Source organism: Tetrao urogallus (assembly GCF_951394365.1).
Source record: "Tetrao urogallus genome assembly, chromosome: 5".
Taxonomy (NCBI): domain Eukaryota; kingdom Metazoa; phylum Chordata; class Aves; order Galliformes; family Phasianidae; genus Tetrao; species Tetrao urogallus.
The window spans coordinates 56,405,058-56,423,507 of NC_136818.1; the positions used below are offsets into that span (position 1 = coordinate 56,405,058).

The window sequence follows — 18,450 nt, forward strand, 5'->3', positions numbered from 1 at the left end:
AGCAAAATATCAACTTTTGTTGCTATCAGTGAGTTTTCTGAGAACAGAACAAGGATATGAAAAGGATCTGTAGATAAAGGTGTCAATTTATGTTTGCGAACTTATTGTGAGATTATGTTACCTCCGTTATATCGCTTTGTTCAACTTGTGTTGTTATTTTAGCCCAAAAAAGGCCAAAGATCATCAGCTAAAGTGCATGTAGAGTAAAGCTGCTCCTGTAAAATTGATGATCCATCCAATTATTTATCTATAGAGGCTGCTGGGAAGAAACGCAACTATCTCAGTTCTCAGACCCTTCTGCTAGGTTGAACTTCATGGCTGAAGGTTTAATCCCTAAGTGTCATATCAACAATTCATTCTGTGATATTCTGGCTGACATGCTCTCCTTCCTTATTTATTGATGTCTTCAGTCATCGACAATGAGAGGAAAATACACTATTCGTCAAAGTGACGGTGTTTTACCCTCACTTACAGTTGATGCTGCTGTCACATTGATGGTTGGAAAATAAACTCAATCATTATAAAAAGCTAAGAGTGTGAACTTGCCAGTGACAGGAGGAAGATGAAAAAAAACAACCCACAGTAACTTGCTTAAAATTGGTGTAATAAAAATAGAGCTGTTTCCTATAAAGATGTTTCCAAGCTTTGTTTGTGAAATATCAAGCCATTGTAGCCATTTACTTTAAAATTATTCCTCTGAAAGAAGGTGTGCTCTTTGTGCTCCTTGTCTGCGCAACCATAAGTATAATTCTTAGTGAGAAGTATTTGTTATAATTTCACCTCATGCTTGTTTAGTAATTTGTTGATTGATTTCCTCTATATTTTAATGTATTTTGCTTTTTTTTTCTTCTCCTCTAGACTACACTGAATGCATTTATCTGTTTCTGTATGCCAGTATTTTAAGTGCTTTGATAAGAATAAACCTTTAAGGGTTCATCCAGTAAGTCTTAGGGCATGCAAGCATAGGCGAAGCTCTGGCTCGAATCACTTTCATAGTCTACCATTTGTATAGATGGATGGCACCTTATAGCTTTTTTAACTCAATAACCACAAATCTTACCACATTTCACCTTTGGGAGGCATTATATATACAGCTAAAAGTGAAGCACAGCAAGCCAAGAGGGACAAGATAGCATAATGAGGATGTCAATTTGTGGTCAGATATCTGAAGAAATATTTATCTTACTTGTACTGTACTTGGCAACAGATAGAGAAATATACATGTAATGAATTTCCTTAGACTTCATCTGACAGTGTGTGTATATTTTGTTAAATGCATGTAGGAAAATAAATCACTCGTCCCAGATTTTAAAAGTTTGGGATGATTCTGATTGGATTATTCCCTGAGAATGGACTATATCTGTTGGGAAAAAAAAAAAAAAGAATTCTACTAGCATATTTGTGATTTTTTTTTAACCAATTTGTTTTCTCACATCTCCTCACATAATGACATCTTGCATCCAACTCATTCCAGGGCAAAGGCAAGATGTGATTTTTGTTGTTTATGAAGAAAGCCTGTTTTTATGGCTTCATTCAGGTGGTGAGCTCATTCAGTAGCCCAACTGAACGTGCATGTCTCACACTCACGACGTGTCCTGAGGCAAAGCTACGGCTGCTTCAGCTACTTGTGTCTGCTTCCGCACCTGTAAATGGCAGTGATTTAACTTCGTTTTCTCCTTCAGGGAAATACAGGGAGGATTTCTTAATGTTCCTGTAGAGCTTTGAAGATTAAAATCTTTTTTCTATACTTGCTGCTATTATTTCAGTCAAAGAGGAGCATTTGACTGAAGCTGTTTGAAGAATAAAGTTTTGGCATCTTGCATTGTCTTGAGGCATGGATTCCTTTCTCTGCTATAATTTTGCAACCTTTGGTTCGGCATGAGCTACGGAAACAAGCAACCCGTGTGTAAACAAATGGTGATGCCAACAGAGTAACGTATATGTCTGCTGTTACAGACATCAGCAGATCCATTGCAGTGCATCTCTAGACCTGCCAGAAATACTACGTGATGGAGAAGAATAGACACCAGTAACTGGGCTTAGCTCAAACCAACTTTCATTTAAGCACCAATGGTAAAAGCTGAGAGGCATAGAGAAGGATTTTCTTCTTAAATGACTTCTCACTATCTTCAGAAGTAAAGGATTGCTGGTGTTTTAGCGAAAGCTTCCTGTCTGCCTTGTTAAGACAAGGAGTGGATGTAAGGGGCGTGAGCTCCCAGCACTCAGAGCAGGTTTGGAAGTCTTTGTGACTTTGTTCCATGGACCAAAGGTCAGCATTGGTTTCCAGACCCTGTGCAACCTTGACAGATGGCAAAGGGTCAGCTTCTGGTCTGAGTGTTACTCCTGCAGTTTCATGTTGTGTGGAAAAGTTGAAATAATGATATTGTCCTCTTCGCAGTTAGGAGGACAGATTAGGCTATCACATGTATTAGGTGCTGCTGTTCTTTAAATAGCTTTGTTACAATCTAACCTGGCATTTTGAGGCCTTACAGTCAGAAGCTATATTTTTCATGATTTGCATTTTGATTTTTTAATGCAGAGCAGATTGGACAGGAGATGCTGGAAAACCTCAGCCATGACAGAGAGAAGATCCAGCGTGCTCGGGAAAGGGTAAGTTTGATAATAAGTAATTGCTGGTCACAGATTTTATTTGCTTTAGGCAAGTTCGCTGTGCATGCAAAAAATAGTCCAGCATATTGATTAGTTTTGTATAAATCGGCTGCTATTGTAAGATGTAATCACCATCTGCAGCAAAGCACTTAAGTGTCTTATATGGGCTCCCCCAGGGAGTCACACTGAAGTCACCAAACGCACTGTTGCAAGCATGCTGTCACTGCCATCACACACAGTCAGATCTCCTTTCTGTCCTTTGAAGGATTTATTATAGTGTCCATTGCAGTGACTTCTTGGACTCTATGAAACAAAGCTCATATCATGATTTAGCTTACAATAATTTATCAACTGCTGCTCTTTATAGCTGCAAACGCTAATAATTGCTTTATAAGGATGTATGCAATAGTTACCTCCTTTTCTCATCGTCACATGGGCAAAATCAATGTTTCTTTCTGTATTGTAGTTTCCTATACTGCTGTTCTGTCACTGCAGTCAGAAAGATATCTATGTCATTTTTGGCTTATGTTGCCTCTGCAGGGATCATCTTTACTTTGTAGAGTTTAGTGAAGATGCCCAATAACCCATCCCAACCAACTCATCAGCTCTGAACCTCAGTCTCAAAGATTTGACCCTTTGGCTCTGATCTCTGCTCGCAGAGTTTCGGAAAGATCTTACCAGCTCTGCTAACTCTCCCAGAACCAGTCATGACTGCATCTGAGCCTTTCTGTCCAGGACACATTGATCAGATAGTTTCTTGAGTGTCCAATTTTGCCAAAGCTAAGTCATCTCACAGGGCTCTCTCTGACAAATGTCACTTAAGAGAACTCCCTGATCTGTCCCAGGGAGTTTCTTTACCTGGATAGCTTTGATTGGTGAAGCCCCATATGACAGCTTTAACGAGGCATTTTCTGTCAGCTGTACCAGCTGCTTTTTAAAGTTCTGGGTATGAGCTACTTTAAAACGTTAAGTACAAATAAATTGTTAAGTGAAGGGATTGTGAGCATTTACCAAGGGTTGTTCAGGCAAATCTGTGTCGTTTCCTCTCCAGTCCTCAATCCCTTGTGACTGATAAGTCAGAGATACTTTTCTGTTTCTATCTGGACAAATAAAAGCTGAGCAATGAAGATGAATAATGTGTATCTCTTTCTGCTGAATCAAAAAATCCTCATGAAAGTTAGAGAAAGAGGAAGCATGGTTCTGATAACTCCATATACACATAGTTTGTAGCATAAATTTTGCATTTGTTTACCTTCTGCATGAGAAGCAAATTTCTTCAATGGAAAACTGAAGACTACTCTAGGAACTTGCATCCAATTACAGTTCAGCAAAAGATCTCATCATAAGTGGAAGATGTCAAGTTCTGAGATCTTATTGTGTGCCACTGAACTATTTTGTTTGGGGAATTCAGAGTAACACATCTGTTTGTGAACTCAAATGTAAAGTCAGGGATGATCTTGGATAACTTTCCACGTTTTCCATTTTGTGGAGGTTTTTTAAGGACCAGGGAAGAAAGTGTTGTATCAGTGCTTAATAACTTTACACTGAATACATTCAGGCGTTATCCTTTCAGCTTGGGAACAAACTTGTCATCTGAAAGCCTGGACATGATGGTCAGAACTTTGCAGTTCTTTTACAAGATTTGGTGAATCTTGTAAAAATTAGATATTTTTTTCTTATGAGTAAAATTTAAATGAGAAATAGTGTCTATATAGTTTGGTTAAATCTACATATTTTGAGTTTTCCTGTCTGCAGAGTAAAATGTTTGAATGAAAAGCAAGAAATAACTGCTATTATTTGGAATATAGGGGAAACTACATGTGTAATAACATCCACAAAAGGGCAACTCCCTAAATTGTTTCTTAATTTTTTTTAAGCCAAAGAGAAAGGGTAAAAGCTCTGCTATGAGAGCCAAAGAGATGAATTACATTATGCAGGACTTTCGAAGATTTTTTTTACAAAACCTTAAATTAAAATGTGTTTTAAAGTAGGCAAGATATCAATGTATGCACCTTGCTCATCTTCCTTCTTTTTTTCTTCTTCTTGTTACTATTTGTAAAAGCTTTCTTGCACACCATATATATTGGCCATTATTAATAATAAAACATCTTTCAAAAGGCTTTTGCTGCAGCAATGAATTGCCATTATTTGCTACTTCAGAGTTTTGCCCACTACCAGTTCTTTGGCTTCTGCAGTGCACTGGTATTGGTAAAGACACGACGGAGTAACTACCATCAGATAATTCAGTTTTAAATAAAAACAAACTTACAGCTTGAAAATGTTTATGCTTGTGTTTTTTTCAGTGTTCTCTTGGAATCTTCCAAGTGTGTCTGTACGTTTGTTTCTTAATTAGCATTTCTTTTGCTTACTTTGTGATGCATTTTGTTTTTGTTTTTTATCGCCATAAAAGTGTGAGGTCGTCTTGCTTAGAGGACTTTATGAAACCTCCAAGGTTCCACTTCCCCTCCTAACTATCAGAACTGATTTGAGCTGTCAGGTGGAATCCTGCAGCAAGAGAGGAAAGTTAGGATCAAACATATAATGGTAAAAAGGAGAGAGCTACTTTTCTGTGAGAAGCCCCAAGTGTTAAATGCATCTTTATGAATAATAAAAAGACCAATGTAAAGCATACATTTGTGCTTCAGATTCCCTTCTAGCACAAGTAAGAACTTGGTTTCTTATGAGCCTTTTAATAATTATTGTAATGGTTTTTTTTTTTCCTCTTACTTGTGTCCAACTGAGCTAAGCAGCTTCTCTGGAGCTTGTATTATCTAGATGAATTAGGAAAAAAAAAATGAGGGAATGATCTCCCCAGAATATAATGCTCATCCTTGTTCCATCATGCTGCGTAATTGCTGAGCTCTGGTCTCAGTGCAAGCTTTCCCACTGAACACAATATTGCTAAGAGCAATCTTGGTTGGTGTTATCCCATCTCAGCTTCTGCTTGGTTCTTCCTTAATACTTTTTCCAAGAACAAGGAGGAAATTGTACATAAAGGTTATGTGTCATTTGTTGCAACTAGCAATTTCAGTAATAAGCATTAAATCTGGTAGTAGATATTTACAACATTAGACTCCAGAATAGCAACTGCTTTTGATATTGGTGCTATGCATATATTCAAGATATAATTGTGGTTTGTTATGGTGAAGGTGATTTGTTACTGGAAGGCTACCACTTTTCTTGGCAGTGCTATTTTTTCAATGGATTTATAACACAAGATTCATTTCGTCTTCTACAACAAAATTTCTTTACTAATAAGGCAATGATTCAGATATTCCTTTCAATATGATTTGATAATGAAAAGGTAAACATTCAGCTTTTGCTAGGAGAAAAATATTTTTATGTATGTACACACTGCTGTGTTTTGAGGCATATTAGAAATGGTGGTTCCTGCTAATTTGTAATTGACAATAATTATGATATCCCTTACGGTACATTTTAGTGTCTCTCAGGTTCAGAGTTCTCTAGAAAGTTCGAAAATGTCTCTCCATTAGCTACCAGCAGAAGAGGCAATAGGAGAGAAACGCTATTCTTTGTGTGAACTGTAGCTCATAATTTCCAGGCTGCCTTTTGTCTGATATTAACAAGCACAAACATAGAAGCATTTAATTCTTTTCAAAGAAGAACAGAAATTATTGTTCTATTTTAATAGGCATTTCATTTTCTTTATAATCATTCTCTTAGTATCCCCACTTTTGCTTTCCATTCAGTTGTGGTTTTACCTATTTTGCACGACTTCTGAACTGTAAAACAATGCAGCTAATTAAGTTAAGCTGTCCATGTAGCTTTCCTGTGTCCTATTAAAGTACTAAAAACACTGCTGTAAGGTCATCACGGGTTTTCTATTTAAGGGATAATGTGGGTGTATTTTTTAACACAGAATCAGTAAAATGACCGTTCTGTATTATTGCTTTTTCTTTAAACAGATAACTTTGAAAAACAGTAAAAGATGTGTTTAGTTTTCCCTTCTTAAAGCATCAGTAATACAGCACATGGCTGCCTCTTCATCCCTTGATGCACTCCCTAGTGTCTATAACCAATGTACATAGTGCACCTCAATGGGAATTACCACTGCAGATAGCAATCTGTACAGTGTCTAGAATGGCTTGGATTGGAAGGGACCTCAAGGATAATCAAGCTCCAAACATATCTACCTTCAACACATCATTCATAAGGATTTTCCTTTATGTCCTGATTTATCTTTATTGCCTCAGTGTCTTATCTTCCATTGGTTTCAGCTCTGTGAAAGTGAAAACCAAACAAAACCTTTTCAAATTTCAGAACTTTGGTGGCTTTCTTACTTAATGAGTTTGTTATAGGCTCAAACTGAAGCCCACAGACTGACAGAAGAAATCTGCATTTTTTGTACAAAATGGCATTCATGTGACATTTAATTTTAATGGAACTTTTTTCTCCCCAGCTTAGAGAAACAGATGCAAACCTGGGAAAGAGCTCCAGGATACTGACAGGGATGTTGCGAAGGTAAGGCTAAGGTAGGGACACTTCCACTCTTTCTTTTATTCCCTCTTTCCCTCTATGCCTTTCTCTTTTTAATTCAGCCTCCACATTTTGCTGACTTACCTGACTTTTTTTTTACTTGAGCTGCTATATAGAATTACTTCAAATGAATTGTGGTAATGAAGCAGGCAGGTTAGATAGAAGGCTTTGTCACAGCTATGGAAAGAATTTTCTGTAGCCTGAGGGATTACCCCTTGCTCAATCATTTCTCATCTTTGTTTCTTTGTATTTGGGCTTTTTTGGTCTGTTCTAAAATTAAGTTTTTTTGATGATCATTTCCCACATTCCTTTTTCTTGAATATTTCAGGGTTTTCACTTTTTTTTTTTTTCTTTAACCTGTTAGATTGTATGTGAGGAAGCTCATAATTTTTTGGGAACTGTATAAATTTATACACAGAGAAAAGGTTAAGGTGATCACTTCTGTCTGAATCAACTGAGCAGACACGTTGTACAACTCCATGTTTTCAGCATGTTTGTTTCATGGCTTAGATGTTATGCCAACAGTCTGTGGCATTAAAGCTAGATTATACAGAGGGAAAAAAAATCGCAACATCCTAAAAATCTGGGTGGGATCACAGTGTGGGAGTCACCTATGACTACCCTCTACCTTAAATATTATGTCATTACCTTCCCAGACAGATTTTTTGAGTGGCATCTCTGGATACACAGTGAAGCAGCACTCAGACTTAGGTGTAATGTCCATATTTCTGCATTCTTATTCAGCTTCCTGATGAGGATGTGCATCACTCTAATAGGTGATATTGTTGGTTGATATGAACGTACAAGTTTTAAAGGAGTATATGACATCCTCAGAAGAATTCACTATGAAATTACTCTTCTCATGGGCTTTTACAATGCATGTTTGCTTAATGCAATTAGCTTTACAGTAAGTTTTAGCAAAGTTGTAGATTTATCGCTTGTCTTGGAAAACAGTGAAACCAGAATATATTAAGTTGTTCTTTAGTGCAAGCTTTATGTCTTCATAAGTCTTTTCAGACAAATGTCTTTGTTAGTGCCTTGTATACCCAGTTGACAAAGGTTGAAAGGACTGAACCCAATGCCTTCATTCCACAGATTTCTTACAATTGCAGCTCCAAACTAACATATAAAATTCTCTGATTAAGAGTAATATGTAAATGACAAGAACTAAATTCAAAATCCATGGAGAAAGAAAATGGCAATTGAAAGGGATGGTTCAGTGCCTGTAGACAATCAAACTAAAATAAAATATATAAAAAAAAGAAAGAAAGAAAAGATAGAACCCAACCCAAGTCTCCCCAGGAAGGACCCTGCGACATGAGCTGTAACGAATATTCTGCATATGTCTCCATTTTGTCAAATCTCATTAAAGGGGTTTCTTGCTTTATGTCAATTGAGCTGTCTAAAAATCATTCATCATTTTAGTGCAAAAAAAAAATCGTGCAGTTATTTAAATAATATCATATTAATGTTAAAGTTCAGCTGTCATTTAATAGTATGGCTTAATCAGACATAGCATTTAGGAAAAATAGTTTTTTCGAGCCTTACTTGGCTTTCAGGTTGGCAGATTCAAATAAGGATTTATGGGTTTCTGAACCAATGTATTCTTTCCATGTTTATGCTTGAGGTACCTCAGCCTTTTTTTGCAGCACCCTGTAGTCTGTTGTTTTCAATAAAATAAAGTATCTCCTCGTATTGTGTTTGAATACATTTGCAAGTAATTTGGAGAAGCTGAAGCAAAAACATATGCTGTAACCTTTGACTTTGTTTTGTGTTTGGGAATCACAGTTAGGAGTCCCAGTTTATAAGTGTTCCATAAACCACATGAAAAATATGATCTCTCTGAAATGTACTTGGGTTCTTGTTTTCAGACAAAAGGATTATGCAGTTGAAAACCAAGATAGCATGTTTCTGTGTGTTAAAAAGGCACTGAAGTTCCTTTTTCTTTAACTAAAATATTGAGCTAGCTCATCCATCTGGATGAATGGAAGGTTAGGATTTAGGCTCTGTTCAGGTGAACATGTCAAATGAAATGCCTTGATACAGATGCAGCTTGCAGGAGAAGATTCTCAGGATATTTTGTAAGAACGTGTAATAGATAGATCCAAGGTGAAATTGATTTGCTCTATGACTGTTGACTAGAAGCATTATCCCAGCCTCAGCATCATCTCAGTGTTGTTTAGTCACAAGAATAATCATGAAATACAAAGCCCAAGAAATCTGCTCAAATTAGATAAATACAACTGTATAAAAAATAATTAGCACAGATTGGCAGTGTTGTCCAAATTTTGCATACTTCAATAACCACTACACAATGTTTCACTTAATTGCTGGAACCAAAAAGAAAAATTGCTGGAGGACTATTCTTCACATTATTATCATACAGAAAAGGTAATGTTAAGCTGAATGTAGCTCAACTTAGTTACTGCTTCCATAATATGGAATTTTGATATGCTTGAAGTTGAATAGCTTGAAGAGACTAACAGTCTGTGCATGGCAATACCAAACTACTTCTATTTTTACTCTCTCGGAAAGGTAAAACAACATCTCTTCTGAGTATGGCCAAACTTATTAAGAGATTAGATGTTGAAGTGAGTAGGATTCTTAATGAGAGCAAAATTATTCCCTTTGTAAAAAGAGCAAAGTTCTCCAGCCTTGTGTTTGTGCATAAAATTGTGGAGATAGGGAATGAAAGCAAGGATAAAATCTATTAGCTGCTGTAGGTCACTAAAGAAATCACTGATAGAACAGGCAGAAGTCTTCCTATCCCATTTTGGTGCTTTAGCAACTTAAAGTAGCCAGGTTTATGTACTGGACTTTATCTCCTGGTATTTTGCGTATATAGGTAAGGAGATTTTTCTGACAAGCTTTTTAAAACATATTTAATTGGAAATATTTCTAATATTCTGTTTTTCTTTTCTGTAAAAAAAATAAAACCCTACTGAGATAGCTCTAAACTGGAATGTTCTACTTATAGCACCTCATTACTAGGATAATATCAGCATGTTGATAATGTCAAAACATTGATCATTTCCTCTTACATTAATCTAGAGCTGTGGACAACCTGATATTTTATGACTTCTTTAGAACAGTGAGAATATAACAGAAGCTCAGATTAGTTTCAGTTACAGAATTTTAAATTATAGATTTTTAAGATAAGAAAGTGGCATCTGTGGTGTGATGTTGCCACCTCAAACATCTATCCTTTGACCTCTAGGCCAATGTGAATTAGGGAGTGTACACTGTGTTAGAAAGAAGCAGAAAAGGATATGTTTTGAAAGATCTTCTGTTGTTTGCCCAGATCCTAAGCCAACAGCCTATAAGAGCTTTAAAAAAAATAATAAAAAACTGGACAATCTCCAAGGCACACAGTAGGTAAAAAACAAGCCTAATAGTAGCAAGATAAAAATTTCAGTAGATCTGAATCCTTATCTCATTAGCAGATAAATACTCTCTACCTTCCTCCAAATTGCAGAAAAATGTGATAGAATAATTTCTACTGCTCTCCAGAATAATATTTTATTCTGTCTTGCTCAACAGGAACATTTTATGCCAAAAATTCTCTTTTGATCTTGAAGTTTCAGAACAACTTAGAAGATAATTTCTGAGTTATCAATGATGCTTTGAAAAGCTCATGAGCACTTGTGCTCTAATGAAAATATCTAAATACTGATTTCAGATAGGACAGAAGCTTTATCTTTGGCTGATGGAAATGGAGCAGCAAGTGTTCAACTGTTAGGTTACAAATTATATGGCTTGCCAACAGGTGCATGACAAGTATGACTACAACCAGAAACAAGGAATACCTACCTCTTCAAGCTAGTTCTAGTCAAGTTCCTTCACTCTTTCCAAGCAGTCCAACTTCCTGCATTACTTCTAGTTAAATTTCCTTTTATTATTGAACTCCAAGGAAGTCTAGACCCCACAGTTATTATTCAACGTCTCATAGGGGAAATATGGGAATTTGGAGGGAACCTCTTGAAGTTATCAAAACAAGTCTAATTAGAGCAGAATGCTCAGTGACTTCTCCAGTCAAGTGTTGAACACTTCCAAGGATGGAGATACCAAAACCCCTCTGAGCAGTCTGTTCAAACAATAGTTGAAATAAGCAATTTTTCCAGGTATCAAATGGATATTTCCCATCATCCCACTTTTGCCCACTGCCTCTGGTCCTAAGCACAAAACATTAATGTTTTAGAATTAACTTTCAGAGAAAATTCCTTAGAGTGTCAAGTACTCTTGCCTCTACCCTTTAATTTGGTGGTATGACCATTTAGCATTTGAGCACAAGAATTATTTTATTTGCTTACTCACTCTCCTGGAGACAGGAAAAGTTAATTATGGTCTCTTCTGTCTTCTTCCTTGAACACGAAGCCCACATTTCAATACGTAGAGGATTACCCTGTCATCTCCCTGTTAAAACAAACTGAAGCCAGTACTGAGTGTTACCACTTTTTCCCTATTTCCTTACTGATCTCTGTTTCCATCCTGCATATTTTCTATTTCTGAGCTAAGGCTTATCTCAGTATCAGTCACACCACAAGCACTGAAGTGAAGTTTAACATACAGTTAAATTTGCCTTATTTTCATGCTAATAGAGAAATTACTCTTTCCAGCAGGAACTTTGCATATTTGGTCTCAAGCCAGAAGAAGTTTGAGTAGAAATTGTTTCAGCATCTTTTTGGTACAAAACTGTATTTCTATTTTTACTTCAAGATGCATTTCTACAGTGAAAAATGACTGAATGGTAAATTCTTTTGCAACATGTCTGTTCCGTGTTAAATATTTACAGCTGCAACTGTTTACTTCAGTAATTTAGACCTTGATTCAGGAAAATATTTAAGCATATGGTTAACTTAAACCAGAAAAGCAACTCTCTTAACTTTAGGAACACTGAATAAGTGAAGAGTGAATAGCAGAACAATTCTGTGTCATCTCTTGGGCCAGAGCTGCTTTTACATTGCTCCCTAGCCAAGGCCTATTACAGAGCAACCCTGTCCATAATACTTATATTGTTAAAAGGGAATTGTAAAATATACACTGGGCATTTTAGAGCTTACTGTCAGTGAAAGGACTTTTTTTTTTTTTTTTTTTTTTTTTTAATCTTTTTCTACTTTTAACCATTTAAAATAATTATTTTATTTCTATAGCATTGGACATGTTTGTGTTTTAATATGCAGCTAATCTTCATCACTTACAAAGTGTTAAATCTTTTCATCAGAAAACTGTTAAGCTGTTGTGACACTGTTAATCGTAAGACAGTCTTTGGATTGGGAACATACACTTTCTTGGCATTAATTAGTACTTAGTTGTTCTTCACTTTTCTTCTGACTTAAAAAACAACAACAACAAAACTTGTTTTTGTTGAAATGTTAGACAAAACATCTGGAAAATGTAAATGTATCAGAAAAATTCCCAAGAGTAAGCATTCTTCATTATTAGAATAAAAAAAATGAAGTGTATGTCTAGGTCTAAATAGCAAGAATTTTAAACTAGCATAGGACACTGTGAGTTGCCTGTTCTCAGTGGAGGTAGGACGTATTTATCTATGAGTCAAATGTTTTGGTTTGTTTTTTGATCTTTAATAATCATTTATGAGCCATTTTCTAAATGTTGTCCATCTTTCTTGGATAATGTTCTGTTCTATGATGCTGTTTCCAAAATGCTCCTGAAAACTTAGTATTTATTTTCACTTGGTGTTAGAAATACTCGTTGCTCATGTTCCATGTAAGGTGTAGCGGCCTTTTAAGCTGTTCCGTAACCACCAAAGCTACAGTAAGCATTGTACCTGGAGAATACCAACAACTATACTGAAGATACCGAATGTCTCATAGCAAAGCAATAACTTCAACGTTTAAAACATGTAGCTATGATTAGTTTAATGCCACCTTATCCTTCACAAGCCTTCAGCTCCAGCAGCCCGAATGAGCAGAGTTAAGTTTACTTTAGACCTGGAAAAAGAAAAGAAGCATAATGATTGATCTTCACATTTTAATAACTTCAATGAATAGGATAAAATAGAGCCTGTGCTTTAATCTCCTTATGCCTAAGCACAATCTTAGAAGAATATGTCCTTCATTGACTGAGATAGAAGCATTTATTTTGTAGCCTTGTTTTATTTTTCACGTTTCTGGAAAGCTTTATCCATGTGTCAGACTGCCTACACTAAGTGCGTTATGAGCACGGCTCTCTGCATTCTTCAGACAATATTCCTAATTCTCTTTTTTCATTTCTTTTAAAATGTACAATAGCCTTTGTTCTGCCCTCGCCATTCCCTCTTTTCTATCATCTGGAATTACTATTGCATTTGCCCCTCCTTCTCTCTACTTGTGTCCAGCTGAACAGCTGGAAAGAACATTATCTTAAGCACAGTTGTGTTTCTGCAGGAAAGCAAGGTCCCAATGGATAATTATCCAAGCTAGTCTTATACTGCATATACCAAGAATGTAAAGCATCATAATGGGTTAAATATCATGTAACCCTTTGTGATTGTTCTCTGTATTGAGATATGTTGACTATCATTAAGCAACTACAGCCTAAAAAGGTTTACAGTACTTTGTGTCATGAGTGAAACAAAAGGCATTTCACAGTCAGCATCGACATGTGTGAACCACAATAGATGTCCTGTGACATGCTTTCATGAGAAGGCAAGTCTCGTATCAGCATAATCAGTGCAGTGCTTACTTACAGCAGTTACAAGCAGTTTCCAGTTGGATGAGTTCTCTCTGACACAATATGCAGGAAGAGTGAAAGTGTTGAAAATCTTTTGAATGTGGTCAGATTATTTATATGAAGCAGGGAACCTGTTAGCCAAAGCTGACATTGGTAATTGCTGAAATAATTGGTGACAACTCTTCAGAAATCAATGAAATCAAGCTTTTTTAAGGCCAGCAGTAAATTGAAGTTCATGTTCTTAAGACTACTCACACTATAAGTGTCAAAGAGCAATATATGCCAGATTTTATGTATTCCATTTACTACGAGTGTTTAAGCTGTAAATTTCTAAATTTAGTGTTTTCTCATCAGAGATTTGCATGATTGTCTTGCCACACGGGTAATTTCACTTTAGTCCACAAACTTGCCAAAAAAAGAAATACAATCATCTTGGGAGTGATCTCTGAAAATTTCATCTCTTTGTGTTATGAGAAAACTGTATCAATCCTGACAGATATTCTTCTGGCATCTTCTCCAACTGATGAACGTTCCTCCTCTCCTTAGTCAAGAGCTTCCAAGTTTTCCCTAATGTTTAGCCCAAGTCTGTCTTCCTGGCTTTTACGTACTGGTGCATTTGAGATTTTTGTGCGCTGTCATAGCCTTGCTTTAAGGCCATGACTTGTGCTGTGGAAAGAGATTTCTGCTGCACTTTCAAGGAATTAAAGAGCACGAATAATAGTGTACAAAACTAAATTATACTTACAAGTTTTCAACAAATTATATTTTCAAGTTTTCATCAGGTCAAGCTTCCTGTTAGGATTTGGAAATGCAAAAATGGGAGAACTGGACAGTATTCTAAAAGGCAAATCCTAGAAACTCAGCCTCTCTAAAGACAGCTGCATGCATAGGTATCAGCGAGCTTTGCAAATACAGACTCCAAAATAAAACTGTTCTCATGACGTGTTTCTGAATGAAAAGTAGGCTGTGCGCTCAGCTGAATAAAAGTAGTATTTGAAACTTAAACAAGATTGACAAAATACAGAGGTTAAACACATCGTGGCATTTCTAAATGTTTTAAGAAAAAGGTAATAATGTTGTCAAACAAATGTCAGAGTTTTTGTTTAACTTACTTCTTGCCCCTTTCCCATACACACGCTAATGTTTCGGACCAATCTGGTATTTGGAGACAAATGGTGGGAATGGGAATTGTTTTGCCTACCTAGCCTTCTAGCAGTTCTCCGCAGGAATCTTTGTTAGTCTTTATTAGGTGAAGAAGCACTTTTTTGCATTCTGTGTTTGATTTTCAGTAGCAATTGGCACTTTTCTTCCCACACTCAATAGAAATTGTGATAGAATTTCTCTTCAGAAAAAATAATAATAATAATCCATCTTTCCATTGTGATTCTCATTACACACAAAAGAATTTGTCTTTAAAGAAGAAGACATCAAACTGATTTAAAACTGTCATCATATCAAGATCTTGTCCTTGTTAACTCATCTTGTAGATTAGATCGTTCTCAATCCAGCTTTTGCTAAGAGGTCAGAGTTTTGACTGCCCTCAGGAGACGTAGGAGGTTAAATGACCAACATCTGCAACAAAGGAAAATTCCGGATTTGCTAAGTGGAATTTTTGTTCAAGTTAATAACTAACACTCCACCACAAAGTCTACTTAACTGAAACTGAACTCACAAGTCACAAATGTGAATATTTTGGTCATCTGTAGCCCTATTACTGAAGGAAGATTTTTTGTTTGTTTGAGCAAAGTTTATTGAGTTTGGTGGAGTCTGATGTTGTTGTTTTAGAAAGAATGCCATAAATGATGACTGAGACATCAACAGCTAAGGAAAAACATAATCACTTAGAGTCTGCTGCAGATAAATTAGCACTGCTGGGGGACAAGTCCAAAACTGAAGGAGAATTTATGTCCTTGTGTAGCATGTACTGATGTTGTGCTGGACTGTTAAAACTCTGCAAAAGAAACGTTCTCACATTGCTAACCTGCTGAGCATCTGCCACAAGAGTAACAAAGTCATGAATTAGAATGTGTGGTCTTACAGTTGGAGATTGTTTAGTCTACTTAACAGTAAGAAAGATGAAAATTTGCTAAACTTTACTGGCTCTTAAATTGTAACTAATATGGGATGTTCAAAGCTAATCAAGAAGGTAAAGAAAAGTTAGTTTGGAAATTGAATGAAATGAAAATGGCAGACAAAAGCTCATATGCAGTGAAATTTATGGTTTCTATAGTATTTGTGTATTTCTAAGATTTAAAAAACAATGAAATTGTTTCAGATATATCTAGAATAATATAAAGGAACATCTTTTGAAACTGATGCTTTTAGATTAACGTTTTTAGATTTGTGATTATTACTCAAATTTTAAGATCAGTTTATTAGTTGTTTTCTTTGAAGACTTGAAAAACTATTCAAGGGATTTGAATAGTCAAGAGCTATGATTTGTTAGTATTATTTTAGTAAGTTAGGCAATCTTTACTACTGGAAATTTCATGAGGTAGTCTCTCGAATTGAATGTGTTCAAAATGACACGGAGCAGTGGATTTCTGTCTTGGAGGTTTTGATTCATCTACTATAGCAATTTATACATGAGCAGATTATTTTGCTTCAATGTCCAACTGCATGTTCTTAAGATCTGTTGATGTACATAATTGTGTATGCAAGAAGCATTAGAACTTTCTAGTTTAAAAACGTAACAGAATTGTTTTTCAGCAACCTGTATGCCTTCTGCAAATATTAATGTTTTCCATGAGTATTAACTGTGCCATGCAGGAACTCACTATGTAGCATTTATTATTTAAAAACTTCTGTTTAGCTTGGACATTTCTATATTAACTAAACTGTAATCTGGAAGGTTTGCGTAACATTTGCAAATTTGAGCAAAATCTTTACCTTGTCCTATTCGGTAGATCTGCTGATAGTTTAAGACACTAACAGATATTTTTCTTCTTGAATACACTTCCAAAATGCTTTCTAATATTATCTTTGCACCAACTGCCTGCCTTTCTCTTGGTAGAAATTCTTTATGTTTCTATAAGCTTCTGTGCCATGCTTACTGTGGCTGTATGTAGTGCGTATAAACAGAATTGCCTGAGAAGCGTTAGTCTAAGTGTGCTCGATCTTGTGTAGGTGGTGAGAAGCGTATGGTCTACTTTATCCATGCAGAGAAACTTCCTTGTTGCTTTCTGTCACCGCTGTATATTTTCAAATGCAGTTTTCAGTGTGAATGGCACACACGTGTTGATTGTGAAGGTAACATTCTTTCAGTTCAGCCTTAAACTAATTACTCTTAGAGGTAGTGGAGCTTTGTACCTCATTTGTGGACAGCTATTTATACTTCTACACCAGTACAAAGCAATGTTTCACGTTAACAATTTACCAGACTATTACACCATTGTGTTTTAATCCACTGTAGGTGGATGGAGAATACGAGCCATCTGTTTTATTTAGTGATATAATCAGTAAACAATATATGTACTTTACACATTTGGTCATTAAAGATGCCCATATTGTTTGACCCTGTATTTACATTGTAAATTAGTGTATTCACACATCAGCTCTTTCTGATTTGAAAGGCCTGCTGTGTTCATAGGATGGTACAAAGCAAGCTCAGTAACTGCTCGAACCCAGTGCAGGTGGTCGAGCTGGTTGCTACATAGATCAAAAGTCAAACAACTGTGAATCTTCCTTTGAAATGGCGTTTAGAGAGACAAGGCTGGTCTTATCTTCACAAACAAGGAAGAGTTATAGATATACATCATGAAGTTATGAGAACAAAAGGGGGCTTCATAATCACTCTGTATCAGAATATCCAGTACTGCACACTTTTGTGAAGACATCTCTCAAATATAAAGACCCTCTTATTACAGTGGAAAAAAAATTGGAGAAGAGAGTCCGAGTTATTAAATATGAGTCTGTTCAGTGATTTCAAAACTTTGGAGACAAGAAGTTACCTGCTCACACTGTAAATTTTGTTTTATTGTCAGCAGTACTTAAGCAGAAGAAAACAAACAACAGCAAAACCCAGTCTTATTCAAGAGGTAGAGGTGAATGAGTTTGTGTGTATGAGCTAAAATGAAAGGAGAGTGCTTGAGATTTCAATTTTCCCACGATACCTCTGGCGAGTGCCAAAAGAAATAGCTAGCAAAGTACATTAAAAAGTCACTGATAAGGAAAATCTTCTAGTTAGAAATTTTTAAAGGGATAGAAGGGAACAGAATTCTATATGAAAATTAAAACAATAATGTCAGTTTTACTGTTCTACTTCACAGCTTTTGCTGCAGAAACATAGGACGTAGGGTATTTATTGGAGGATTCAGATCGCACTTTAGCTTGCGGGCTGCTTTTGAACCTGGTTGAGTGCTCCGTGATGCTGTCTCTCTGCTGTCTGATCTTGCACCTTGGCCTACCTATCTGTAGCTTCTGCTTCCATTGCATGCCCAAGAGCCTCAAGCAGGCAGTGTGAGAACACAGTGCAGCAGATGTTGATGGGTCTCCAATGACTTCCATGTATCTTTATTTATAGCAACTAGGAATCTAATCCATTTACACAAAAGCCATACCCTGCATCTCCATTTTGGAGAAACAATTTGCACCTATCAAGAAAAAAAAGTCTACGTACCAATAATGTATATGTTCCCTTCCCAGTTAGTATTACAAATATGAAGACACTAA

At 36.1% G+C, this 18,450-nt stretch overlaps 1 protein-coding gene across 2 annotated transcripts in view; it reads left to right on the plus strand.

Moving 5' to 3' along the window:
• VTI1A (vesicle transport through interaction with t-SNAREs 1A) overlaps positions 1-18,450 on the plus strand; it is a gene marked incomplete at both ends in the record, with an annotated part of 250,042 nt that overhangs the window by 147,543 nt on the left and 84,049 nt on the right. For both annotated transcript variants that reach the window (XM_079535433.1, XM_079535434.1), the window contains 2 exons: positions 2,540-2,610; positions 7,031-7,092. In XM_079535433.1, the coding sequence (XP_079391559.1) occupies positions 2,540-2,610; positions 7,031-7,092 (133 nt within the window). The remainder of the gene's footprint in view (positions 1-2,539; positions 2,611-7,030; positions 7,093-18,450) is intronic.